Source organism: Brachyistius frenatus, unplaced genomic scaffold (assembly GCF_029030835.1).
Source record: "Brachyistius frenatus isolate BFR_SWC_R1_liver_20210118 unplaced genomic scaffold, ASM2903083v1 Contig_132, whole genome shotgun sequence".
Lineage (NCBI taxonomy): Eukaryota > Metazoa > Chordata > Actinopteri > Embiotocidae > Brachyistius > Brachyistius frenatus.
Window position 1 is genome coordinate 904,347 of NW_027210731.1, and position 27,642 is coordinate 931,988.

The 27,642-nt window shown below is 41.9% G+C and overlaps 1 protein-coding gene across 1 annotated transcript; it reads left to right on the plus strand.

Annotated features, from left to right (window-relative positions):
* Nucleotides 1–223: 223 nt before the first annotated feature.
* smc3 (structural maintenance of chromosomes 3) lies at nt 224–27,284 on the plus strand. Its single transcript, XM_069714592.1, has 29 exons — nt 224–415; nt 1,471–1,546; nt 1,705–1,743; nt 1,853–1,920; nt 2,191–2,262; nt 2,952–3,031; nt 3,128–3,206; nt 3,493–3,610; nt 3,945–4,120; nt 4,348–4,428; nt 4,903–5,067; nt 7,604–7,725; nt 8,175–8,388; nt 8,740–8,843; nt 10,087–10,186; nt 11,306–11,466; nt 11,893–12,034; nt 12,275–12,425; nt 12,973–13,123; nt 15,667–15,820; nt 16,051–16,209; nt 17,687–17,794; nt 18,059–18,167; nt 19,937–20,184; nt 22,589–22,801; nt 23,292–23,480; nt 24,677–24,854; nt 25,288–25,394; nt 25,977–27,284. Exons 1-29 carry the CDS (start codon nt 401–403, stop codon nt 26,046–26,048), a joined length of 3,651 nt encoding a protein of 1,216 aa, XP_069570693.1. The 5' UTR covers nt 224–400; the 3' UTR covers nt 26,049–27,284.
* Nucleotides 27,285–27,642: the final 358 nt, after the last annotated feature.

Genomic DNA, 27,642 nt, shown 5'->3' on the forward strand with positions numbered 1-27,642 from the left:
GAATAGCAAGCGTGTCAAACCTATTGTTGACGCACAAATACGTCGTGACCAAGCGTATGTAGAACACAATTTTTTGTCTCTTTTTTTCTCCCATTGTTAAGTTTTGTCTAATTTAAATCATTTGCGTGCACAATTTGGTACATCTTTGATCGCTACAACTCCGTTTTCACAAAATGGTACGATCCGTTCTATCCCCCGCCCCACCCCCCCGCCGCCATTTTCCATGTTATTCTGTTTTAGCCGCACTGTTTGTTTTTGTTTTTTTTTACAAATTTTAAACGCAATAATTGCACCGTTTAATCTGGGTTATTAATTCCTGGCTTCTCCCGTTTAGTGGAGGAGGGTGGGGGGTTGTTATCTCCAAATTCTGCCGAGGAGACGCCAGGCTTTAGGCAAAGCCATGTACATCAAACAGGTAAGCGGTGCGTGTGTGCCGACTCGTTCCGGCCGAACATGAATCGGGCTAACTCCGCGTTAATCACACGGAATGAGCTTTCCGTCGACACCGAAAGGCTTTCCACGAAAAGCATAAACGTCGACCAGCTTGTAAAGTAGCAAACGCACGCCTGAAGACGGCTTTCGTGAAGTCGCTTGCTCGCCGATGTTTAGCGGGCGCGATTCATCTTGAATTGTCCCGTCCCACTTATCGGGATGCTAAGCTAACGGCACGAAGCTAACGTTAAACTCGCGCGTCTGAACGGTTTTTTTTTTTTTTTTTTTTTTTTTTGCGAGTATTGTGTTGGTCAAAAATGGTTAATGGTTAATGTTGTTATCAAAGCGTATGAGCCCGCTGAGGTCCTTGAATGAAACCGACGTTAGCCCGTAAAAGGGGGGGGGGGCCCGTCAGTCGAGGCCCAGATAACTGACACATAACGTTTTGTTGCTGCGACGCAAACACATGTTACACATGTTACACGTGTTGCACATGTTGAGTCTTGTCATGTGATTCTGGATTTGGTTGTAATTTTGAATGAACCACACGTATGGCGAAGCAGCTTTTCTGTTTTTAACGCACCAAAGATTTTCCCACCACAACTTCTACTGATATTTCTGAGTAGGGCGATATGTTGATATTTGATCGTATTGTGATATAAGACTTAATAACGTCTTAGATTTTGGATATCGTTAAAGCGTAACAATGTGATATGTCATAATTATTGTGTTTTTTTTTTCTTCTCGTTTCAAAAGGCTGTATCACAGTAAAGTGCTGCCATTTTTTTTTAAACTTATCAAACAGTTGAATCATTTATTTATTTTGCCTTTACTCACTTTGTCATTATTTCAACATTACTGATTAATAATCATAAAAAATAAAAAAAAAAAAACTGCAAGTATTTTGTTAAAGCACTAATAGTCAGGCTACAATATGTTGCAATAGTCATATCAAGGTATTTGTTAATATATATATGGTGATTTGATTTTGTTCATATCGCTCATCCATAGTTTTAATAAAGTTTGGTTCTTGTGCAGGTCATCATTCAGGGGTTCCGAAGTTACAGGGATCAAACTGTGGTGGACCCCTTCAGTCCGAAGCACAACGTCATCGGTGAGTTTGTGCTCATCTCAACCTTTCACTCATCGTTTTGTATCATGCTGGAGCCTTGGATAGTTGCACCTACACACGCTGGCAGACCGAAATAAGTTTGCCATTATAACAAGCCGCCATTTTAACATTGTGTTTTTTTTTTTCTTCCCCTGTTACAGTTGGAAGAAATGGGTCCGGAAAAAGTAACTTTTTCTATGGTACGTGAGCCCCAACGAATTTTGCCATTTCACATTCAGAGTTAGCTGCTCCGTGTTGTTCGTATTTCTCGTCTCAATTTGTGACTGCCCTCTTTTTCTTTTCTTTTAGCCATCCAGTTTGTGCTCAGTGATGAATTCAGCCACCTGCGACCCGAGCAGCGCCTGGCCCTGCTCCACGTAAGTACAGGCAAATGTGAGACACAGATCCCAGATCATGAAAAGGATTGACATCGTGGTTGTGAAGAAATATCCCGTGAACCATGCTTACGTTGGTAGAAGCCAGTGTAACGAAATGCATGTGAAGTATAAAAGTCTTAATGGGATTAGCTGCTAAAATTAACAGTTCACGTTTTAGAAGATTGAAGCACAATGGGAAGCAAGGCTGTTGATGAATGTATATGCCAATAGCCATTATGTTAAAATGCTTTTCATCTCCTGTCACTGTAGGAGGGAACTGGTCCACGTGTCATCTCGGCTTTTGTGGAGATTATATTTGACAACTCTGACAACCGACTGCCGGTAGGAATGGCAAACATTGTGTATTAATGTAATCACTGACATGCTGGTTGTTTCCATCGTGATACTGTTCAAATCGTTTCAGTAAACATTTCAAATAGACTCTGTCTTCTCTGTCCGTACCTGATGAATAATTGGTAAATGGAATTGGTCAGTTTAAGCTTAAATGCGCATATAATTGAATGTCCAGTAATATTGGCACAGGTTGTTGTTGTTTTTTTTCCCCCACAATGCTTTTAACAAATTAACCCCAGATTCAAAAAAAATATTGTAGAGTATTATGTCCAATTTTCACTTGCGTTTATACCAAGACTCTTAGAGTCATTGTAAAAAAGAAAAACTGTGTATCGATAAATCAACATCCTCAGTCCGAGCTTCCAGTGGAAGTGTTACACTCGCTGTATAATGAAGTTAATTTTATATAGAGTTCCCCCCTAAAATGAATGATGACAGTTACGACGACTGATTGAACCATTCAGCCTCGAGTACACGCAGTGCTCATTATTTTGATGGTGAAGAACGGATGTTTATAACACTCTAGAAATCCATGGGCTGTTTTTTACCGAGTGTAAAACCGTAATTGGGAAGCCTGGTAATACTGTGACATAACCAGCCAATTCTGCGGCTGCGTGTGATTCTCAACTTGAACAGTGTTTAATACAACCCCCCCACCCCCCACCCCTCCCTCACAGATTGACAAAGAAGAAGTCTCCCTCCGCCGCGTCATCGGCGCAAAGAAGGACCAGTACTTCTTGGACAAGAAGATGGTTACGTAAGTATTGCAGTGGCTCGACTGTCCACGTCTCTGTAATCACAGGAAATCACAACTCTGTGATCTCATGTCTTCAATGCACGGTTCTTGTTGCAGTAAGAATGATGTCATGAACCTTCTGGAGAGTGCCGGCTTCTCTCGCAGTAACCCATACTACATCGTCAAGCAGGGAAAGGTGAGAAAGGAGTGGGTGCCAACCTCACACTTCTTTATTGCGATGTGTTTTTTCTTTTTTTTTCTTTTTTCAGTGCAGTGTAATAAATTGCAGTGTCCACGCAGGGCTGAAAAAAATGAATGCTGTTTGCTCGGCCTCATGTTTTAAAATCATAACCTGCTGTACTAGCAGAATTAGTGTTGATTTGTAAAAAAAAAAAAAAAAAAGCAGCCAAATGTAACTTTCTGACAGGAAAACCAAACAGTTTGCTGTTGCATCTCGTGCATAATCTCACTGTTTCGTGCAGATCAATCAAATGGCCACAGCACCCGACTCCCAGCGCCTGAAGCTGCTGAGAGAGGTGGCGGGGACCCGGGTGTACGATGAACGCAAAGAGGAGAGCATCTCTCTCATGAAGGAGACGGGTAAAAGCTTCATAACACCGTTCATTTATATCTTGGACTGCTGTGAATGATTTTTTGTTTGTTTGTTTGTTTGTTTTTTGCACATGTTTTGAGTTTAACTAAAATGTTTTACTGTTCAAAAATATGTACTTGGAAAGTTTTTTTTTTTTTTTTTAGCCTGAGGCAAAGTATGTTCAGTACACACTGTACTGAAACAAAAAAACATGCCGGTTTACAACATTTTCTAGTTGCAACATTCGTAGTGAAATAATTACTCGTATCAAAAAATGCCTTCAAATGATGTCTGCAGTTAGTGAATGTTTTACAAAACAACCAAATGTGTGTTTTCCAACAGAGGGGAAGCGAGAGAAGATCAATGAGCTGCTGAAGTATATCGAGGAGCGTCTGCACACCCTGGAGGACGAGAAGGAAGAGCTGGCTCAGTACCAAAAGTGGGACAAGATGAGAAGAGCTCTGGAGTACACGATCTACAACCAGGAGCTGAACGAAACCCGCGCCAAACTGGATGAGGTATTATTTAAGAATATCACATATATACAATTATACAAAATATTAATATCCTGAACTTGATTGACGCACAATGAGACCTAATTGACAGTTCAGTGATAGAAGATGAGTCATCGTCGTTTAAATATGAACAAATGGAAGATTTATGTTCTCTCTATGCTGTGCAGCAAAAACATTTTCCCTATTGCTTCAGTGCCGTGACGTCTGCATTTTGTTTGGGTGTTTTCCAGTTGTCCAGCAAGAGAGAGACTTGTGGAGACAAATCCAGACAGCTGCGTGATGCTCAGCAGGATGCCCGAGACAAAGTCGAGGTAACGAACTCCATCACCAAGAAGGAAATCCTTATCTGGAGGAAGAACATTAACATTGTTGTAATCGTCACAGCGTTATCGCTCATCAAGTGCTAAGGGAGTCTGAATTTTAGACATTTAAAATGTTATTGCTCTTACTGTGTCATACTTGACAGCTTTGGGTAAGATTCAACTTTGTCAGACGAGTCTAGTTTGTGAATCTCAATGTCGCCAAATGATGTTGTAATAGTTTGATTGTGTGGCGATGAAACAAATTGTATCACTGAATTTATTTTCGAGCCCTACTTGCTAAAAACTTTAGACACAAAAAGCATGGGAATACATTTATCAACCGCTTTTGAATTGTAGCTTCACAACCTAATTTCCTCTTGGTCTTTGTTAGCAGGTGGCTTTGAACCGTCATTTAATGTCCGCAGAGGAAGTAAGTGGTCGTTTTCACGAACCGTTTCTGTATTTTGACTTCCTTTTCGGTAGGAGACGGAGCGCGTTGTGCGAGAGCTGAAGTCTAAGATCTCTGCCATGAAGGAGGAGAGGGAGCAGCTGTCGGCCGAGCGCCAGGAGCAGATCAAGCAGAGGACCAAGCTCGAGCTGAAGGCCAAGGACCTGCAGGACGAGCTGGCAGGCAACAGCGAACAGAGGGTACGGAAGCCTCCCATCTGCGTCACTGAACACGTGACGCTGCACCAACGACACTCGCCATCACCATCACCATCACTGTATGAAGAGAAGGATGGTCGTCTTAAAACAGACCTATTCTGACCAATCGTCACAAAATAATCCGAATTATTCAGTTCATGGTTATATTATTCCCAGAATGGCAAAACAAAACAGGAACACTGTGCCCAGCAAATTTATATTTTACTGGATAAATGATTAATTTATAATATTATCACCAAGTCATTTCTTGTTGATTGATCATCACGTCAATAACTAATCAAAAAGCACCGAGTTACGTTTTTTTCAGACTCATTCTCCAGGAGCTTGTCCTAATGTATAGAATTGATAGTTTGAAATTCAAGTCTATAAAATGTCTTAAAATCTTATTTTAACGATTAAAAGTTTAAAACTTTAGCATGACGCCAAAACTCACAAGAAATCAAATCAACCCGATGGCCAATGTGAACATACTGACTGAGAGGAGGAGCGATCCAGTGTAATTACAAGTTTCTGCTTGACTGTGTGTGTGTGTGTGTGTGTGTGTGTGTGTGTGTGTGTGTGTGTGTGTGAGGGGGGGCGTCTTCTGTCACGATGACCGTAATATTTTGTCATGATGATGAGTCCTCTTGTTTTGGATCTTGTGCTGTGAGCATCATTACGTGGGCAGTTTTGAGGCGGATAGTTGGAATGTGCGAGTGTAGTTTGGTTGTAATCGTTTGTGTAATTTGGATTTGCATCAAGCTTTTATTTTTGTAGAGTATTTAAATGAGCAGTGATTGAAAACAGTGTAACGTTACCATAGTAAACATTCCTACCGGGGCGGCTCGGTCTCGGAAAGCACAATGCACAACCAAAATACGCCATTTATGTGTCACCTGCGTTTGGAGGGAGTTCACCAGGCTTTGTTTTGAAGTAGAACCGTATTAACTCGGTTCCAGCTGTAATACAAAGATCGCACCACTGACGCATTTCTAACCACAAATGTGTGAAGTAAGCGATTATTAACGCCATATCCTAATTAACTCTGAAATGGTGTCGGCACTCACTTAAATTTGTATGTTTTCAGTCTCAGGTTGCCGTCACTGCTCTTTCGGTATTCATGCATGTTGGCTGGGTAATAGATTGTAGATTACAGCTGTTAGTATTATAAATGTATTGTTTTAAGGTGTGTGAATACAATTTACTTCCATTTACTGCACGCAACAGTAGAACACAGTTCATGGCATTTAACATTTTGAATATTATATTTTGCGAGCTTTTGTTTATGTAACGCTGCAGCGGGTATCAGTACACGTCCCTCCAGCCCTAATGTGTAGAAACGTGTGCAGATGCCCTGTGGGAGGATTTGAGAACCAAAACAGAGTAAGCAGCAGCTCGCGTATCAGACTCTGTGCCATCAGGTCCTCTGTACACAAAACTTCCTGCCAGGAATCATGTTATAGAGTTGGCACTGATCGCTCTCCATATGGCCTCGTGATGAGTGCGCGCGCGCTTGTGCGCACGTGTGAGTATGAAGATGATAATCATACATAACGGCTTTATTGGCTCAGTTTGTGTGTGAAGCATGATGGTGTCCCGGGCAGCACGCTGGCTGGTGGTTGGATTAAAGCCCACCTGGCCACGGCTGGCGCAACAAAAGCCAAAAGTTATTGGAGCAAAATGAAAAGCCTCGCTGGCTGCGGGTGGTCCTGGTTTCATCAGCTTTGAGGCGGCTGATCAAACCAGGGGGAAAATATAGAGGTGTGTTTTTTTTTTTTATATACCTGTGGGAGGACAGCCAACCATCAGGACGTACTAAAGAAAAAAGAAAGAAAGAAAAAAAAAAAAGCACCACATGCAGCTGTTGCACACTGGTACTGGCAGTTTACTTTTATTTGCGCATATCAAATCATAATATGTAAATTTAGAGAAGTGTGAATCACAAAGTGGCAAATAGCTACTGTGATTAATGGCACAGAAAAGCCTAATGACTGAGATGCGAGTAAGTGCTGTCGCGGTTTGAACTGATGTTACCACAACAGGCTTTCTGGTGAGCTTGGATGTTCGTGCTACCAGCTTGCAAACCCAGATTTTGGTTTACCGTATATTTTCTGGGATGGCACAGCGACCTTATGATTTGGTGGAAAGGGTTTGTTTTGTTTTCTTCGTTCATTGGCACAAGTCGCCTTCATCTCTTTTTTTTTTCTTCTTTTTTTTTTTTTAATGGCTATCCAGCTTTAGAAATCTGACTCATTCTCAAATCACTGTTGTTGTGACATGTGTTATGTAATGTTTGTAACCGTGTTATTGTGGCCTAATAGGGTGATTCTGCAGTCGAGGCCTACGCCAAATACAGAATAGATCCATTTATCACAAATTACTCAACAGATTATCATTGTTACTGAGGAATATTATTTTCCGTCGTTGTATTACCCAGTAATATTTCTCTAATTATATTATCTCTTCCTTTATTCTCCTCTCTTGAGAGATCTCTCATTTTGAGGTTTTATTAGATCGTGGTCTGTTCTTGCTCTTCCAGAAACGTCTGCTGAAGGAGCGTCAGAAGCTCCTCGAGAAAATTGAAGAGAAGCAAAAAGAGCTGCAGGAGACCGAACCCAAATTCAACATGGTGAAGGAAAAGGAGGAGCGGGGTATCTCCAGGTAGGGATGACTCATTGTCAGCTGCGGTTCCTCGAGCAGCTGGTGGCCGCGCATAATTCGATGAGTCACATCATCGCATATTGAATACATTTTGATACCGAGAGTTGAAGAGGTTCCATTCAGTTTTGTTTTTTTTTCCTCCCCCTCGTGTTCCTATTAAGCACCTCCATAATATATCAAACCTGTCTGTACTTTCAAAATCGGATCCTCTCACAGGACACAACAAAATGTTGATTACATGTGATTATACTCTGAATGACATGACTTATCAAAACAAAAGCAGCAGAGGAAAGATGAGCTGTAAACATGTAACCGTCTACTGTGAGCATGTCTGCATGAACAATTTGTTGGGAAGCGGGTAGAATTCAGATCATTTACCGATGCAGCTGCTTGTTTGAACTTGGTGGTGTGAATCTGTAACCCGCTCCGTGGGTCTCGCCTCCTTCCAGGCTGGCCCAAGCTACACAGGAGAGGACCGACCTGTACGCCAAGCAGGGCCGCGGCAGTCAGTTCACCTCCAAGGAGGAGAGAGACAAGTGGATCAAGAAGGAGCTGAAGTCTCTGGACCAGGCCATCAATGACAAAAAGAGGCAGATTGCAGCCATCCACAAAGACCTGGAGGACACCGAGACGAACAAGGAGAAGAACCTCGAGCAGTACAATGTAAGACGGCTCGAAACTGTTCAAGTACTCCCCCGGTTCTGCATGGCAAAGATTTGAAGTGAGGTTTTAGTATTTTTTGTAGCTGTGCAATTGTAATTATTAGCCGTACAATTCTCCCGCTACTTGAACATATTCACAGTTTTTTTAGCGCAAAATTACATCTGGCTGCTGAAATGGTTTTTTAATTTTGCAAACGAAGCTGGAAGATTGATGGTAACGTTTTGCCTCATTTTATTCCTCATTGACTTGGAAATGGCCGTAATGGGTTTTTGCTGTAAACGATTTCTGCAGCTTGGATGTGACCTCTTTGCAGGGGAGTCAGTATGACCCACTTTCAACTTGTGTCTTTAGAAACTCGATCAAGATCTAAACGAGGTCAAGACCCGCGTCGAGGAACTGGACAAAAAGTATTACGAAGTGAAGAACAAGAAAGATGAGCTGCAGAGCGAAAGAAAGTAAGAACCTCATCTTTCCACCTAACCGTCTCTTTGACCTCGCATCTTTCAGTTCATTTAAAAAACAAAAAAAACAGCCTTCATTTGGCCTCATGGGTTTTATTTTTGTTGTGCTGAGCAGTACAGCATCACATGATGTATCTGAATCTTTACGTGAGTCATGCCTGCAGCTTGCATTGAGTTGAAAGGTTGAATTGTTCACTCTTCCTTTAAGCCAATAAGCTGTTTCTGCTTGACAGCCTTTAGCTGCACACCAGCTTATCGTATGCTGTGAACGTCAGCAGGCCTTCGCCGGCCACTTAAACAATGAGGTTTATTTATGGAACGCAGAGGATGATACTTACAGAGGTTTTTGCTTATAAAAGGTCCTTCAGTGTGGAAGAGTTGTGGAGCAGGTTAACGGTGAAAAGATTGTATTTCGTTCCCTGCTTCTTTTCACATGCAAGCCTCAGCAACAGTTTGCCTTAAGTTTAAAGAGCACAACTCTGAACATTTTGTAAAACTGAAAACCGTTAAAAGCAATGAGACCCTGCCTGCTATCACTAAGTTACACAGATTTCATGAATATTTTATGCGTGATTCTGAATCCATCGTGGTTTCTCCAGTTTGCTGTGATCCACCATTTGATCTAATGGGTGAAAAAGCAGAATAAAAACAGCTTTAATAGATGCAGGCTCCACAGCTGCAGGCTATTAGCACTGTAACAACAAATATGACAAATGATAATTTTACCCTAATGAAAACAACAAGGGGACTATTTTGCAGTTGTATTGTTTTGATCATTTTAAATGTGATTGTTTAACAAGAATTGAGTGACTATATCAATCTCAGACAAAAGCCAATATTATGTAATGAGGACGTGAAAAGAATGAATATTTAATACACTTTGCATTGCATGCATGCAAATCATTAGTCAGTCGTGTCTGTTACAAATTAGAAATGTCATGTTAAAGCATGATGAAAGCGATGATTGCTTTATCCGCTTACCTCATTTTTCGGAAGTGAACCACCCGTTCGGTGCAAAGTCAACTGAAGTTTCCTTTTGCAAGCTGTTTATCAATACTTATGAAATGACACACATCAGAAACATTTCTAAAGGACACGGCCAGCGTAGCATAATGTTCTACTTCCTGGGTGTTCATATCGCCAGCGACTTTTTCCGCGAGTATCATGGCGTGCAGTCGGGTTTGAGTTTTTCTGGTGACATAAGTGTACCAGTGTGTGAGCGTCTGTGTCTGTCCAGCTACCTGTGGCGTGAGGAGAACGCGGAGCAGCAGGCGCTGGCAGCCAAACGAGAGGACCTGGAGAAGAAACAGCAGCTCCTCAGAGCAGCCACCGGCAAGGTCCGTGTCACTGTGCATGACTGCGTGATTATTGACTTGCATAATAGAACAACAGGATGCCTAATGCTTCCGTCTGGACCCGAGTGAAAGATACGACTGTGTGTTTGTGTGCGAGGACAGGAAATGGAATTTCTGTATCAAGAGGACTGAAAATAACGCCGAATCTAATCCTTTTACTCGTGCACACGCACCCTTATCTCCTTATTTTTTAATTTTTTTTTTTTTTTTTTTTAATGCGGATGACATTTGTCAGCTAGAGGTAGATATCTCTTAAACCATCACACATGCACTGACTTGCTGAAGAACTGTGATAGAGGAAACTGGTAAGTGCAGATAAATCAGATCCAGAGTAAAAAAAAAAAAAAGCACCTGGCTCTTAAAGCGAGCCCACTGAGTACTGAGATGGACTCACTTTGTGACTCAGCCAGTTGTCAGGATAGGTATATCAAATGGAATCATTCATCTGCCTCACTACTGGCACCTTCTGATAGCAAGCTAAATTTACATATGACTCACTCCTCTCTGCCACATCCAGTCATTTCTTCTGGGCATATACATCAATCAAATATCACTTCTGCAGAAATGAAAGAGGCTGTTTGTACCTTCATGGACGAACCTCCTGCATGTATTTTTCTTACGTTGGTCCCGGCTGACTCATCCTGTCTCCCTCCATCCTTTTGATGGACTCGATCCATCCTCGCTCACATTTTATGTTTGAAGTGTATAGTTTAGTTTCATTTTACAGAAGGAGAATATTAATATTATATTTCTGTTTTTGTCAGTACCTCTCAATATCAGCCACCATAAATATGGAGGCTGCATGTAGAAACACATTTTGTTATTCAGCATGCAGTTTGTTTCTTTATTTCAAAAGATTTCATCTGCTTATGAATCCTTTCACAATAATGTTGTAGTTCGGCAGCAATCATGGCTCATTTTGTGAATTAAAATGGGCACTTATGCAAACATAAAAGTATTTTATCGGGAAGGTTTTTTTTTTAATCTTACAACTGTTAAATTAATGTTTATATATGTTGATGTTTTTGTCAGAAATCTGTTATTTTATGATGATTCATTTATTTGTAACATTAAATGTATAATAAATCCTCTTTCCTCCAGGCCATTCTGAATGGTATTGACAGCATCAACAAGGTCCTTGAGCATTTCCGTCGGAAGGGCATCAACCAGCATGTCATCAATGGTTACCACGGTATCGTCATGAACAACTTTGAGTGCGAGCCTGCCTTTTACACCTGTGTGGAGGTGACTGCTGGGACCAGGTGCGTATTGCTTTTACAGTTTCACTGTTAGCTCCCGGTGTTGTTTATCGTGAAAATCTCGCTGCCAGACATTTTAATGGTGTGAAAGTTCAAAAGAAAAAAGACCAGGGGCTCCACTTTCTGCAAGCTAATGTGTCCTGTGGGTATGAGAAGCAGGATGCTGCTCGGTGCTGCACTGGAAGCCAGCGTACCAATTAAAACATATAGCGTTTGAAAATGTGGGTATTATTAAGTCGTTCCTTCGTCTGTAGTGTCAGTATATTGTACAACTTGAGGTTTATAATTACTTTATAACTGATTTTAATTTCAATCAAAAAGAAAGAAAAGAGAAGCTCCATTGTTTAGTAGTTTTCAGAACACATTAAAATATTTTGTACGGATATTTGATGGTTGTTTGTAGTAAAATTGAGCACTTGTGTTTACCAGACTGTTCTACCACATTGTGGAGACTGACGAGGTCAGCACTAAAATACTCATGGAGTTCAACAAAATGAACTTGCCTGGAGAAGTCACATTCCTGCCACTGACCAAGCTGGACGTCAGGGACACCGCCTACCCGGAGACCAATGTACGTGCTTCTTGTGTAGTAAATTTAGACTCAGCCGGCAAATGGGGAGAACTAACACTGGAACAATAACATGAAAGTAGCCGTATTCATGTGTTTTCTACGCATCTTCCCAGTGCTACGTCAGGCCATAATAAGCATACTACATTTTTCCAGTCATTAAAGTTTTATTACCCATTCAACAGACAGTTTTTGCTTGATGAGGATGCTTGTAAAATCTGTCTCTTGTTTCTGCTTCATAAGGATGCCATCCCCATGATCAGCAAGCTGCGCTACAGCACCAACTTCGACAAGGCCTTCAAGCACGTGTTTGGAAAGACGCTGATTTGTCGTAGCATGGAGGTTTCCACCCAGCTGGCTAGAGCTTTCACCATGGACTGTATAACTCTGGAGGGTAAGCTAACCTGCGATGCACAGTACAGCTCCCACGTATGTAGTACTGGGAGGGAGAATATAAAAAGGAAGGCGGCAGCTCCGACCCAAAACAGACGTAGAGTATCGGGTCAAAAGGAAATCAGCGAGCTTCTGTTCGTGTTAAACCAAAATATGAATAAAATGAGAGTCAGTTTAACACTATATAGATTGGTATTCATTTAACTGGTGAATTTTGGAAGTGGTAACTTCGGGCTCATGTAGCCTACATTTTTGTTATTGACTGCATCTGCAATATTTGTGGTATCTTGTTGACGCATTGCTTTTCCGGAGAAGTTGTTAAAAACATTGTGAAACATCTTTTCCAGATGGTCCATGTGACTGGAAAATGTTGAATAGGAGTATTGTTGTGTAAATGTTTTGGCTCTCATCCTTCCAATTACACAGTCCTCATGAATGTCAAAAGAATTGTAAATGTCCGCTGACAACACAACGCTGAGGCTAATACCGTAGTAGCATTTTATACAGTGTGTTCCTTAAATTTAGTGCATTGTGTTGTGACCTGCTAGGTGACCAAGTGAGCCACCGTGGAGCTCTAACCGGAGGCTACTACGATACCAGAAAGTCTCGTCTGGAGCTGCAGAAAGACATGAGGAAGGCTGAGGAGGAGCTGGGCGAGCTGGAGGCCAAGCTCAACGAGAACCTACGCAGGAACATCGAACATATCCTTCCTGTTTGAGCATGAAATGAGTTTCGTCATCGCGGTACAGCAGTAACGCGCGCATGGAAATCTTAGCTCGACGCGCTCTCCGTGGAGGAGAAATTGGAGCGCAAGCGAAATCATTTTAAATTATTTAAAAAGAGCCCGCAGGGCTAGCTGTGCTGCAGACGTCTTCTAATTATCACCCATTTTCTGTTGGCTGAGTTTAGGACGACTATGCTGGAAAGTGAGTCATACAGTTTTGTAAAAGCGTCACCAACTGAACAATTCATCAGAGACCATTTTTACTGCTTTGAGAATGATTGATTATAGCAAAATGGGCACGGTCACAAAGGAATACCGAGGGGGAAAAAAAGTGTTTGACATCAAACTAGAGGATTCTCCATTTGAAAATTAATTATTGACTTAAAAGACTTCCGCCAATTTTAATATTTTAAAGTGGCGGAAGTTAGAAATCCGTTTCTTTTATCTGTCAGTTTCCGGAAAGCATTTAATTTTTCAGGATAGAATCACCTTTTTTTTTTTTTCTTTTTTCCCCATTAAATCTCAAAGTGATGAGTTTCACTTCAAACAAGCTTTACCAAATTAGTTTTCATTTTTAATTACTTTTTTGATTTCATAGAATGACACTTTGAGGACGGCAAGTGTTACAAATCAGGCTTTAGCTTTAGTGTCAGTCTGCTGAAATTAAACAGCAGGTTTGATTAACTGTTGGCACTATTATTGGAAAAATGGAGGTGCAAACATCAGTTATTTTTGGCCGTCAATATTTTGTTACGACCATAGTTTGCTGTTGAAGAAATATTTGAATTCCTTTGCCACCGGGCAGTGTACAAGACCTTTTCCCACCGACAAGGAACTCTACTGATAACAGTCATAACACCTACAGGGTGATGTCATATTGCTGAGCCTGTATTAAAAAAAAAAAGAAAAGATAAAAGATGGATTAAATTAATCTGGGTTATGTGGCTACCTCAAAGCCAGCAGGAAGCTGACTCTGCTGCAGTGACGAGCTTTAAGCGGTTCAAGAAAGATTAGCGCTTGTTAGGTCGTATCGGCCAGAGCCGTGACTCACCGCCCGGCAGCCCATCGAGGCAAAGCAAGTGGCTCAGGGGGGATTTGTGTTCACATGTAAAGCGTGTTTATGAATAAGGTCACTTCCGCCCCGATAGGAATACGTGTCTTGTTTGCACACCTGCGTGACGGTGTGTCCCTTCTCACTCAGCGCCGGTAATATCGACGCCGCCGCTACGTGCGCGGCCGGTGATTACGAACGTATGCGAGTGGGCGGGAGAGACTGTGCTCGTCCTTCACTCCCGCAGCAGTGAGTCAGAGGACAGATCAATTATTTAAAAGCCTTTTTGTTATCTACTCTCCACTGCTGCCCCGTCGATAAGCGCGAGATTACGACGACGCACCTCGCTCACCCCTTTCGATTTAGAGCAGCCGTCTTCATTTTGCCACCACGTCGTCGTTTTGAGGTTGCGCAGCGCGCGTATGCCTGTTGCGACTTCACGTGACTAAATTTGCACCTAGATTTCTTCCTAAGAGTTGGAGGGCTCTTTGCTGATATCAATGCAGGTTTCTCTTTTTAAAAAGGATTTCGACGTAGAGCAGTTAGTGGGCTGATGTCAGCTGTTTACATGCAAGAAAGCGTTAGATGCTCTTAAGCCGTCTTATTTACTCCGCTGCGGTCAACATGCAGGAAAGTCCTCCGAGATTGATCGGCGTCGGTGTTCATTGAGTTCCATGAGGAAGTGTTGCCGTCCCGGAAGATCAATAAGCCTGTCTATTAAATTAGGTTAATGATGACAATTTGCAGGCCTTCTTAATCCCCTGCCTTGATATCAGTGATGACACCATCTTCCCCTGCAAACCCAATCACCTTATTAAAGCGCTCTGGATTGCACTAAACAGCGAGCAAGCTCTGCCCCGATGACTTTGATGTTAATAGCTTCTACAAAACGGTCTGCTTTGCCTGGAGACTGCAGTTTGATAGCATTTTTATTGAATCTGAATCAAACTGTGAATCTCTTCGTGACACTGCCAGTTACAGGGAGTGGGGTTATTAACAACCAAATGTAAAACATGGACGGTTGTGTCTGAATGGTTGTTCTTTTACCACGTATTTTATCAGCACTCTTGTAAAACGTATTAATTTTACTCATTTGTCATGTTGCTGCGATGGAGGACGATGTTTGCTGTTCTTTGGGGCGACTGAGCTGCAGCTGTAGAAGCTGTAGTTCTACTTTTATCATTCAGGAAAAATCTAATCAAAACTGATGTTTTGAATGCACATCGCACTGAACGTTACCTGACGGCAATCCAGTCGCTGCACTCGGGCCCTGAGGTTTGGAGCTTGATGTTTTTAACACAGAACTTAAATAGACAGCTGAAGCCTTGAGGAAACTGTGTCACAGGAAATTAGGCAAATAATGAAAAGTCTGAAGTCGACTAGTCGACAGTTCTTTGGTAAATGAGTACTATAAAGAACTAAACGCTCCTCCAAACATTGCCGTGAACTTCCTTAACCGCTGCCTCCACGCATCAACAATGAGATTGACCAACTGATGAACCAGATGCAGCAGATCGAGACGCAACAGAGGAAGTTTAAAGCATCCAGAGACAGTATTCTGTCGGAAATGAAGATGCTGAAGGAGAAGAGACAGCAGTCGGAGAAGACGTTCATGCCCAAGGTAATACTACAATAGTGTTGTTACAATGTCATGATTTAAGCTCGTGTAAAAGCCCACAGTTCAAAGGCGGCAACAACCGGATTCAATTCTTAATTCTGAAAGTTCCTAATTGTTTAAATTCCTAATTGTTTTTTGATTGATCTGTGAAGGAGGTTCAGTCTGTTCCCAGTATTGTCTCTCTGTGCCGTCCGCTGATTTCCAATTCATTCTCCCTCGTCTTCCTTTCCCAGCAACGCAGTCTCCAAAGTTTGGAGGCCAGTCTCCACGCCATGGAGTCCACCAGGGAGTCGCTGAAGGCCGAGCTGGGCACAGATCTGCTCTCTCAGCTCAGCCTGGAGGACCAGAGGCGTGTGGATGACCTCAACGATGAGATTCGTCAGCTGCAGCAGGTCAGGAGAATATGATCTGCGTCTGTACATGCAGGATGTTTATCACACTTTCACACAGCCAGTGAAATCCCAGGATGGATTTCTGTTAAACTGAGAAAATGTTAAATGGTGCGCGGTAAAGTATTTTAGTGCCTTGAGTTACTGCTTATTGAAGATCCTGGACAGATCATTTAAAACTGAAATAAAAGGCTTCCTCTGAGTGGGATTGGTCTTTAGGACTTTCCTTGTTGATGCCAAAAGCATTGTAGTATTTTCTTGGACATTTGTTGTGACTGTTTTTTCCCGAATTCAGCTAGAAATTCAAATTTTCCTTGAAGGTTTTAAGAGTTCGGATTAATTACTGCTTTAATGATAACCCATATTGACACTCTAAATGATTATATATTTAATACCACAATTGATCCTTTGTGCGGAAAGTCTTCTTTTGGCCATTGATGTAGTGTTTCATCTAATTACTTTAAAAAAAAAAAAAAAAAAAATCTGATAATTTGGTCAAATTCAATTTAATCTGAAAACTAAAATATTTTTTTTTAATCTCATGATGTCTAGTACACGGAACAATAACTTCCAGTGTTCAATGGGTGGATCTGTCCTTTTGTGCTTGTTCTGACTTCACTTACTACTTACAGATCCTGCAGCTAGGATTTAAAAAAAAAAAAAAAAAAAAAACATATTCGAGGACACTGCTGAAGCTGAAATAGCGGCTGCATCCACGCATGCTTACGTGTAGTTCAGAGAATATGCCGGTTACCTACATTGCGTTTTTTTTGTTTCTTCTTCTCCGTTTCCCTTCGCCCTCCGCCTCCTGCTACTGTATTCAAACGATCTAAGGTGAGAGTAGCAGCCAGCAGCTGTGTGTGGGATGTTCCTGTGATCCAGCATTGCCTCCTCTTTTCTCTTTCACTGCCAGCTGCTCTCAGCTCTCCCCTCAATGAACTCGAAGCCATTCCAGCTAGCGTTGCGCAACAACTTCGCCCCCACATCGTGTACTCTTTCATGTATGGTTCTGCAGTGCTGGCAGTTGTTGAATTATATTGGTTGAGACATAATGCTTGGTTTTGTATTTATGAGCTATTGTTATTATTGCATTTGCCTGGACATAAGTGAATTCACACAAAAGGGGTGTTTGTGCACCATTTCTTTGGGCAAACTGTGCAGTGACAATAATCCTTTATAAATAGTTAACAGGTAAGACTTACCAGAAACTGCATATACACAGTTTTTAGCAACATTTTTAGTCTGCTGTCACATTAGAGCAGTAAAGATATCGTCGAGGGAAGAAGCTATTCAAAGTTGGCTCTTGGACAAATTCCTCTGACGGCATCGCTTATTGCAGCACATTTTTTTTCCATTTACACAAAGCAAGAATAAATATTCAGATATGGAATTGGAATGTGCTAAACGCCTCGTCGAACTACACGTAGCAAAGACCGAACATGACTTATTTCTGCGTGTTGATCCCTTTGTCCTCTCACAGGATAACAGACAGTTGCTGAATGAGAGAATCAAGCTGGAGGGCATCATGACCAGAGTGGAAACGTATCTTAATGAGAACTTGCGGAAGCGTCTTGACCAAGTGGAGCAGGTACACTGTCCCTTTAAACACCCTACCAACATGCCATCAGTCTCCTAGTATGGCTATGCATGCAAGAATGTAATATTCATCTATATTTTGTTTTTTCTCCGATATTCTCAAGTAAGTTGTATCTTGTTTCTTGCATAAAACCTGCGGCTTCAGTTTGTTTTCATCAGTTGGATCATTTAGTAAATACGTGTTGAAACGGCGTGTTGTGAAAGTGAGTCTTGGATTCGATGCTCCAACGCTGATGTCTGATTTGTATCGACACAGGAGCTGAACGAGCTGCGAGAGACGGAGGGAGGCACAGTGCTCACAGCCACAAATTCGGAGCTGGACGGCATCAACAAACGTGTCAAAGACACTTTGACCCGATCAGAAGGTATTGTTCGACCTTCACACGCACAACAGGAGGGTAGTGGAAGTCTTAAAACCACTCTTAACCCCGCAGGACACCTGAACACAATATATTCCCCAGTTCTGCCAGCAAAGCTGATCAAAAGCCAGCACTGTGTTGTTGTTGTTGTTGTTGTTGTTGTTCCCAGTGGTCATTAAATGTGTGTCTCAATGGGTCAGAATAACAGCTGACGCACAATTTTTGGGTCTTAATTTAATTTGACTTTGTTCTTCTAATCTAATCCATTTTAAAAACTATGTGGTGTCCATAAGATTTAGTTTTCAAGGTGGGAGCTTTTTAATGAATGAAATGTATATTAGAAATATTTAAATGCAACAATTCTAATAATATTTTGGAGCTATTATTGTTGTGTAGATATTACTTATGCCCTGTTTAGACTGCCAGCCCAAATCAGGTTTTTTGTCACATCCAGATTTTATCCAGATTGATTTGTGAAAATCAGGCAGAAAAAAAGAAATGCAATTTCTGCAAATCGGATCCAAACCACATTTGAGGTGGTTTTAATGCGATCGTATTTCTACAGATGCGTCTCAGTCCAAACGCTCGGTTGGCTCAGATCATATTTTTTGCGTCACTGGTAATGCAACACTCAATGACAATGTAATTTTCAGAGGGGCAGAGTGAGCGGAGTCTATGCACCCACTAGCAGAGTGGAGAGTTTGGTACCACGGAGGACAACGAGAACAACAGTTAGTAGACAGACGCTGAAATAAATTGTCTGCTGGCACTTTGCTTTTGCGTGTTGAAAGCCACGTTATCAGCGTAGCCACGCATACGTCGTTACCACGGCAACCCTTGCAGATAGGTTGCTGATGTCGGGGTCAAACCGAATCCGATCTCGTCTCTATTGCCGCCGATTTTTCCTTAAAGATCTGGTTTGAGAAACAAATCTGATTTATCTGCAGCCTGAACAAAGCCTTAGTCGTCTTGAGAGAATCAACTGAAGCCAACACCGTCATTTCTTGTATTTCATGCAGACCATTATAACACATCTGTGTGACTATTGTAATAAAAGCCAGACAAAAAAAAAAACCTAAAACAAAATGTGTTCAAAGAACTTCTTCCAAACAGATACAGATGTAATGATTTGTTGTAACTTATTGTTTTAATGAGGCGTCCAAACAGAAAGTTTAGACTGTCCTCATTAGGTTTGGTAATAACAACAGATGGTGAGACTTACCGTGAGGGGTTTGTTTGTTCTTGCATCGATGGCCCAGTCGCACAGTTTTATAAATGTTCTCGTGGTGCTGTGACTCAAATGAGGTTGATAGAAAGCACTTGTGAGAAAGTACTCGTTCCTGAATAGCATTAATTTGTGTGGATTCATATTTTATCATTGTCAATAACTAATTAAAGACCTATTCACATTATGATCTTTTCTTAAGTAAGTATTACATTCAAGCATTTTGTTCTTGGCTATTTGACAGTTTACCACCTATGTCTTAATGAACAACCTGATTTGCTTTTGTCTCATTCTTATAATGAAGTGGGGGAAGTTGATTAAATGCTGTAAAGACAAATGGAGTAATTGGGACTGCTGAATGAAAATGATGTCCTGGCTTTTTTTGTTTTTGTTGAAAAGTACATTTTAGTACCTTTTGAAAACCAGAGAATCCAGTGTGTGACAGAGTTACTCATTTTGTGACCCAGTGATGCATGCACTAACGTCTCACTGGTACCGAAACCCATCGCGTCTACTGTGCTCTTAACAACTCCTCCGCTGCCTTTTCCAGATCTGGATGTTCTGATTGACAAGACCGAGGCAGAGATCAAGGACCACATAAAGAGCATGGAGCGATGGAAGAACATTGAGAAGGAGCAGAACGATGCCATCAACCACGACACCAAGGAGCTGGAGAAAATGACCAACAGACAGGGCATGCTGCTCAAGAAGAAAGAGGAGTGCATGAAGAAAATCCGAGAGCTCGGCTCGCTGCCTCAGGAGGCCTTTGAGAAGTACCAGACCCTCACACTCAAACAGGTACACGCACACCGTGGTCAATAATATTACACAACGGCCTTGAGGCTTTGAAGTATCCTCCGTCCACCAGCCGACAACAGGATCATTTACATGAGGTGTACAGTGTTTTTGAGACTTCATGTATTCCAGTAATGTCTCCTAACTGAACTTGAACGTATTTGTCAGACAGTTAAAGCAGCGATGAACTATTTTCCCTTTTTCGTTCACTTATAAAGTTGAAGTGACGAATGTGTGAGTACGTTGCACGTCCACACGTTCAGCAGTCGCAGAGCAACGTCAGACTTCATTCGGAGTCGTACGCCTTATTGATTTAGGGCCAAAATGAGTTTGCATGCGTTCTCTGCTCTGCTGTCCACCGACTCCTGAGGGAGATACCTGGCTCAGCTGATAAATGCTCCTTTATGTTCCCTCGCTAGCTGATAACCGTGGTTCTGCTGTTCAGTGTCAGGCAGAGAGTGTTTTTTTTTTTTTTTTTTTCCTACTGAAAACGGCCGCACTCTGGATGAAAATGAGGTCGTAGAGCTCGGCGAGAGTAGCTTTAAGAGCTGTAAACATCGAGCTGGAAGAGGGTGAAACGCAACGTGACCTTAGATTTGACTTCACACGTCGGCCATAACAACGGCAGCGTTAACAATGCGCAAGAGCTATTTCTATTTCTGAGGTTGGTCTTCCCGTGCTTCCTCTTTCACTTCCCTCGTCGCGCACAAGCGCATCCAGACCCCGATCTGTTCGGGGATAAAGCCTGAGACCATCACAGCCCACCCACTCACCAGTGACTCAGACACTAGTTAGTGCTCTCTGTCTGCTCCCAGAGGCAGCTGACTGAAACAAATCACAGCCTTGAGTTGAGTGGACTTGGCTGCATCTTTCATAAGTGTCTGAGCATGTACAATGTGTGTGTCTGTGTATGTGTGAGCGTGTCAACTCCCCTCCTCGACGAAGCTAGAAATAGCCTCACGCTGTCTCATAAACACTCCATATAGTTAATCTTTCTCCACGGGACGCTGCTCCGGGGCAAGATGATGCCATTGATTTGCAGAAGTGGATGAGGGGGCCAAGTCATAATGGCACTTGCTCATGTTCCCTTTGTCGTTCGTGAGTCAGATGGACGAATTCATAGTTGGAGAGTTTGGAGAGAGTGTGCTGCTTTTGAGCTGGACTAAAGTGGTTCTTAATTTAACCAGGCCATGTCATATCCTGATATGAAAAGAATCTGTCATTAATACGTTCATGATTCATGAGTCGTAATAATGGATCTGAAGTTAGATCCCCCTTTAAGTCAACATGTGGAACTGAAGCACACACCAACACTCGCAGGGTTTACAGACGACTGTCTGGCGTTGGAAAAAAAACACAATTCTAACAATGTTAAAATCACTGAATTGAAAAGTCTTATTAAATATTTATTAAATATTAAGTTTTCTTCTGAAGTCGACATAAATTCTTCTCTTTTATTTTGTTGGACATACGTTTCCCATGACCCAGCTCACATGCAGTAGCCGCTTGCTACCAGTCGTTCATGACCGTACGACAAAAAAATAACATCGTCAGTAGTCGGCTCTTATTCAAGTGACCTTTTTTTTTTTTTTTTTTATTTTTCTTCATATTTCCTACGATTCAGTTTGGATTCTTGAAACTTGATAAACATCGCTAGTTTAAACTAGTTTGAAATATGCCTGCCATATAATTCATTGGGTTTTTAGCCCTAGTTGCACATTTGTAGCCCTTTTTTTTTTTTTTTAAAGTGTTAGCAGTACGTGAAGGCATTATGTAATACTGCACTACTTCGAGTGACTCAGAAAAGTAAAAGAAAAAGGTTGGGTTGCGACTTGATGACAAAAGGTCATCAAATGCTGTCTACCGTCAGTAAGAGCTGAGCTGTTTACTTTGAAGCGTACAATAAATTAGTAACGAGTGCAAGCTATTCAGAATTAAATGAGCTTTTTTGTCAACACCGAGGACACGGTCATATTGTTTAAGAAACTTTGTGTGACTTGTCAGCGCAGTGAGCGGGGGCCGGGCGTTTATGTTCAACGTGAGCTCCTCGTGGTGGCTGGGCGATAGACTGACCCCTCGTTCACTGTGATAATGATCATGTTTGTTTATCTGGTGTGTTTTAAAAGCTCTCTACCAGGAAAGGTAAAAAAAAAAAAAAAAAAAAAAAAGGATCAAATAATATGCAACAACATTAAAATTAAAAAAAAAAAAAAAACAACAGTCTACTAACGTACATTACTATTAATGATAGATCCAAAAATAATACCTTCAAGCTGCAATATAGATCGAGCTCTGAAAATGGGCCTGTTTTGAGGAGTACTTTTAAATATCCTGAACGACTGCTGGTCTGATCTTCCCCACGGCTAATGATGAAGTTATGTAACACTCCCTCCCTTCCCCCCAACAGTTGTTCAGAAAACTGGAGCAGTGCAACACCGAGCTGAAGAAGTACAGTCATGTCAACAAGAAAGCTCTGGACCAGTTTGTCAACTTCTCCGAGCAGAAGGAAAAGCTCATCAAGCGTCAGGATGAGCTGGACCGAGGCTACAAGTCCATCATGGAGCTCATGAATGTCCTGGAGCTGCGCAAGTACGAGGCCATCCAGCTCACCTTCAAACAGGTACGGTGCACCTCGACACTCTGACCACAGCCTCTGGGGAGATGAACCGAGCTGCTGCTTTTGGTCAGTCATTGTGTCGCCAGACAAGTCGAGTCTGGGTTGTTGTTTTTTTTAGGACGATGAGTTTGTGAGGAGAGACACAGCCGATGGTTTTAGGTTGGCACCAGATTTTATGTATACGGACTGAAAAAAGTGACAAAATACAAGAAAGCAAGAGTTTTATTTTGTAAGCGCTTCAGTTAAAACACCATTATTTTATAGAAATATATTACATCAATAAGAAGCTTTTTTTTTTTTTTTCCATCCTTATTACATTTAAATGTGTGCTGTCTTGGTGTTATTTTTATTTTTATTTTTATTTTTTAGTCTTGAAGTTTCAGATGACCATACAGATACTTCAGGTCTCACGCAAGTTGAGCATTCGAACAACTTGAGCGTAAAGTGATTGAACTTCACGGTGCCATTTCTTGCCATTGTTTCTTCCTCCCAGGTGTCGAAGAACTTCAGCGAGGTTTTCCAGAAACTGGTGCCGGGTGGAAAAGCTACGTTGGTGATGAAGAAAGGTGACGCCGAGGGCAGCCAGTCTCAGGACGAGGAGGGGGGTGGAGACAGCGAGAGAGGATCCGGGTCACAGAGCAGCGTTCCCTCGGTGGACCAGTTCACTGGAGTCGGCATCAGGGTAACGGGCTTTTTCACTTCCAGTTTCTTTTTTCTTTTTGTCTAGATTGACTAAGAATGTCATTTCTTTATTATTAGACAGACAAAACAACAATAATCACCTTCATTGATTTGTTTTTGTTGTTGTTGTAATCAGGATAAGATAAACTAACGTGATGTCAAGTGTTAAGAAAAAGGCCACAACATGGCTGAAGAATACGATCGTTTTGGTCACGCGCTGCAACCAGAAATCTGTCAAGTGTGACTTGAACGTTGTCGTGTTCGCCGGGGGCGCCTGAAATTGATCCTTTTAAACAAATGAAAACGTACTCCGTGACCTCCCCTATGAAACCGGCATCATTTGACTGAAGTGAATCGGCACACGGTTCAGAGTTTTGGGACATTTTAGTGTCGTAAGTCCCTCTGAGATCACCGTGTGGGACAGCGGCCCGGTTAAGGAGACGCACAAAGCAGGGAGCCGGTCGGGATTCAGGATGTTTGACAGCAGCAGAGCAGCACTCTGTAAACTTACGTTGGTAGCTGTGACCCAGTGGAGTCAGCGGGCCGGCGAGAGTGAGGGAGACATTTCGCTGTTATGATGACACGAACGAGCTGCCGTTCATTCAAAGGAGCTGTAAAGGTGTCTCGGAGCTTTTCAACCATCTGCGCAAGATGACGCACGAGACGGTTTCAGTCTTCGAGCATTTACATAATGTGTGAAGATATCACTAATGAGTATGGGAACTGACCAAAAAAAAAAATTTTTTTTTTTTTATTTACACTTAAATGATGTGCAGCTGCTGCACCTAAAAGTTATTCTACATAAAGTGAGCAAAATCTTTTTTGGTCTCAAATTATTCACATTATGCGAGTATTCCAACGGCGCTGGTGAACATCCGGATCATGTCACGTATCGTAAGTACCTTTAGTGTTCGAGAGTTCCCTTGAGTTTTCGTCTGGGAATCCGTGAATATGGATTTATTTTTTTTTTTATTTATTTTTTTTTTAAGGAGTACTGGTGCCGTCTCCCCACCGAGCAGAAACGAGGCGAAGCCGGTCACGCAACGAGCGACACGCAACTCCCTTCACACTTCGAATCGATCTCAAATCATTCTCAGCGCTGTCGTGACGGTGCAGACGGTTCATCCGTCATCCAAAATCACCCGGCGAAAAGAGTTTCACGAGCTGCTCGGTGACGAAAGAGTTCCCTCTGTGCAGGTGTCCTTCACGGGGAAGCAGGGCGAGATGAGAGAGATGCAGCAGCTGTCCGGAGGTCAGAAGTCTCTGGTGGCTCTGGCCCTGATTTTCGCCATCCAGAAGTGCGACCCGGCTCCTTTCTACCTGTTTGATGAGATCGATCAGGCCCTCGACGCCCAGCACAGAAAGGCCGTCTCAGGTACGCTGCCCCTACGAACGTGCGCGCCGATGAAATGAAGGGGAATCGAACATATCAAGGACACGAGTTCAACCTAACCCGATCCAGTAACGTTCTATCAGGAGCGTGAACGATATGTTCTCGGCGAAAGCTTGGTTTTAATGGCCTTTTTGAAGAGATGTTGATTTAAATGTCTAAATGTGCTCTTTTTATATTGCAAAAAAAAATATTCAGTTATCCAACCTATGAAAATGATAGGTGACAAAATGCCTTGTTTGTTGGTTCTTCCTGTGTCATTGTACAAGTGAACTCAATATATATTGTACAAATACATAAAAAGGTTTCTTTTTGAAATTGTCCTAGAAAATTGTCAATTGCAAACAAAAACAAAACAAAAAAATGAAAATGTTGATCCTGAGAGAGTGATGTGTTTTGTGACACGTGAACATTTCAGACATGATCGTGGAGCTGGCCGGACACGCCCAGTTCATCACCACCACCTTCAGGCCTGAGCTGCTCGAGTCTGCCGACAAGTTCTACGGCGTCAAATTCAGAAACAAGGTGAGGCTTTCCTTTCAAGTCCGTCGGTGCCACCTGAGGTTCTCCCTTATCGCACGGACATCTTTTCAAGTTTGATCTTGCCCCGAGGAGCGCTTCTCACGGACGGCCGTGCAGGATCCGCAGAGTCCAATGCACTTAGCTGAGGTCTCAAGTTTGCGCCGGAGTGAATCTCATCAGCCTCACGATTGGAAATACGTCGGTTTAAAACTGAAGTGAATCTGAACATTAGAACAACTCGTTTCTGAATTATTAATTTTTTTGGCCACACCTGTGTGAGTTGTGAGTTGCAGTGACAGGAAGCCTCGCGAGCGTCTCCTGACGGTCTGTGAGGCGCGAAGGGAACATCTGTTAATTGTAGCAACAGAAACCAACCTGGGTTCCATCTCCCCGTCAAGATTTGATGTAATTGAATTGTCTTGTTCTTCACGTGGAATTTTATTACATTAGCATCTTAAAAAAAAAAATTCCACTCTATTTTTAAGGTTTCACCACAAACAATTACTGCTGAGTTAGAGCGGCTAAAATGGAGGCATCGATTGTTCATTAACTGTTTGTCTCTGTGTGTGTGTGTGTTTTTTTTAGGTGAGTCACATTGACGTGATCACAGCGGAGCAGGCCAAAGACTTTGTGGAGGATGACACCACCCATGGTTAATGGTCCTCTGCTCTTCATCATCGTCCTCGCCCCCTCCTCCTCCTCCTCCTCCTCCTCTGCCTCTACAGTGCACTGCGTAGCTCTAAGCCTCTCACAATGGACCCCAAGGACAGAACTGTTTCGCTCAATTCACACGTCCTGTTAGCGATGGGGGGGGAAATAAAAATAAAAAATGCAGCAAGTTAAAGCTTCTCAGAACATCTCTGAAGTCGAGGCTGTGTTGTTTAAATAACATTCAGAAAAGTCCAAAATTGACTTTGACATTGATATTTCCTTTTTTCTTCGTTGAAGGCTTAATAAAAAAATACAAATTTGTTTCAAATCTGCGAATACGTGTTCCTGTTCCTGTTCCTGTTCCGCTCCGCGGCGCATCGGCCACATTGGATCTGGCAACTCGGAGAAGTGTCGTTACTTTTACACTGAAAAACTCCTGGTTTAACTGTAAAGGTCTTGGAAGACGGCACTTCAAGTTTGTGCTACGGTGCTGAATTATTATTATTTTTTTTTTGGAACAATATATTCAAGCTGTGTTTCTGTCTTCTGATACTAAAAGTGCCAGAAAGGCAAACCTCCAGGACCTTTCACAGAAAACAAATCTTTCCCGTGTACAGTTGAGACAGTTTTGATATGACGTAGATGAAGATTGTTGAACTGAAACCTGGAGGGGAGAGGGGAGAAGGAGGCGGGGAGGGGGGGGAGGGGGGGGAGATCTCGTGGATGTTTTTGTTTTTGTTGTCTTCTTTGAAAAATAACTTCACCGGAGTTGGGTTTTACTCTGCGGTTTCTGTAACGTATACTCTTTGTACTCCTCAAACAATGCTAACATGTTGTCACAGAAGCCACATGGCGTAAAATGTTCACAGGTTGTGTTTCTTTTTTTTTTTTTTTCTTTTTTTTTTATATTGTTGTTCCTGTACTGTGTAATTTCTTGTCTTTAGGTCATTCCAATATATGAAAGTTGAACTCCCAAACACCCGATAAAAATCACCCGATATTGGAAAAAAAAAACCCGATTTAACCAGATCCGTTTGGGTGCAGCAGTAAGTCACGTTGCTCTTTTCTAGAAAGCCAGGATGTTTTCCTCTTTTGTTTATACTATTGGAGACATTGGGATTAAACTCCTCGTATGTTGCATCTACTTTCAAATCTGCTTTTTAAATAATTGTGTTCCTTTTTTTTTTTTTTTGGTAATTATTAGAAAACTTACAAAAATAATAAAAGATTAAAAAAATAAAATGCACGGACACGTCCACGTTGCATGCTACATAATAAGACCACTAGGTGGTGCTGCTCCACCGATACCGACATCCTCATATGGTCCAGGCTGCAGATCTAGAGGAAAGGTCTGTTACAAGGAAAGTGGAACTTTAAGGTAAATATAACACGAGTTTACATTTAGCTGCCTTATGTTGACCAGCATCTTTTTAAGCGAAACTTGTACAAATAATGAAATGAATGTGTGAGAAATATGTTTTGAATTAGTTTTTATTAACATAAACCGTTTAGGGAAAGATTTATGACTTTGAAAAAACAACTTTGGATGCATTTTTGTGTAAATTCATAGATGGTAGTAATTCATGTCAGTATGTCCTCA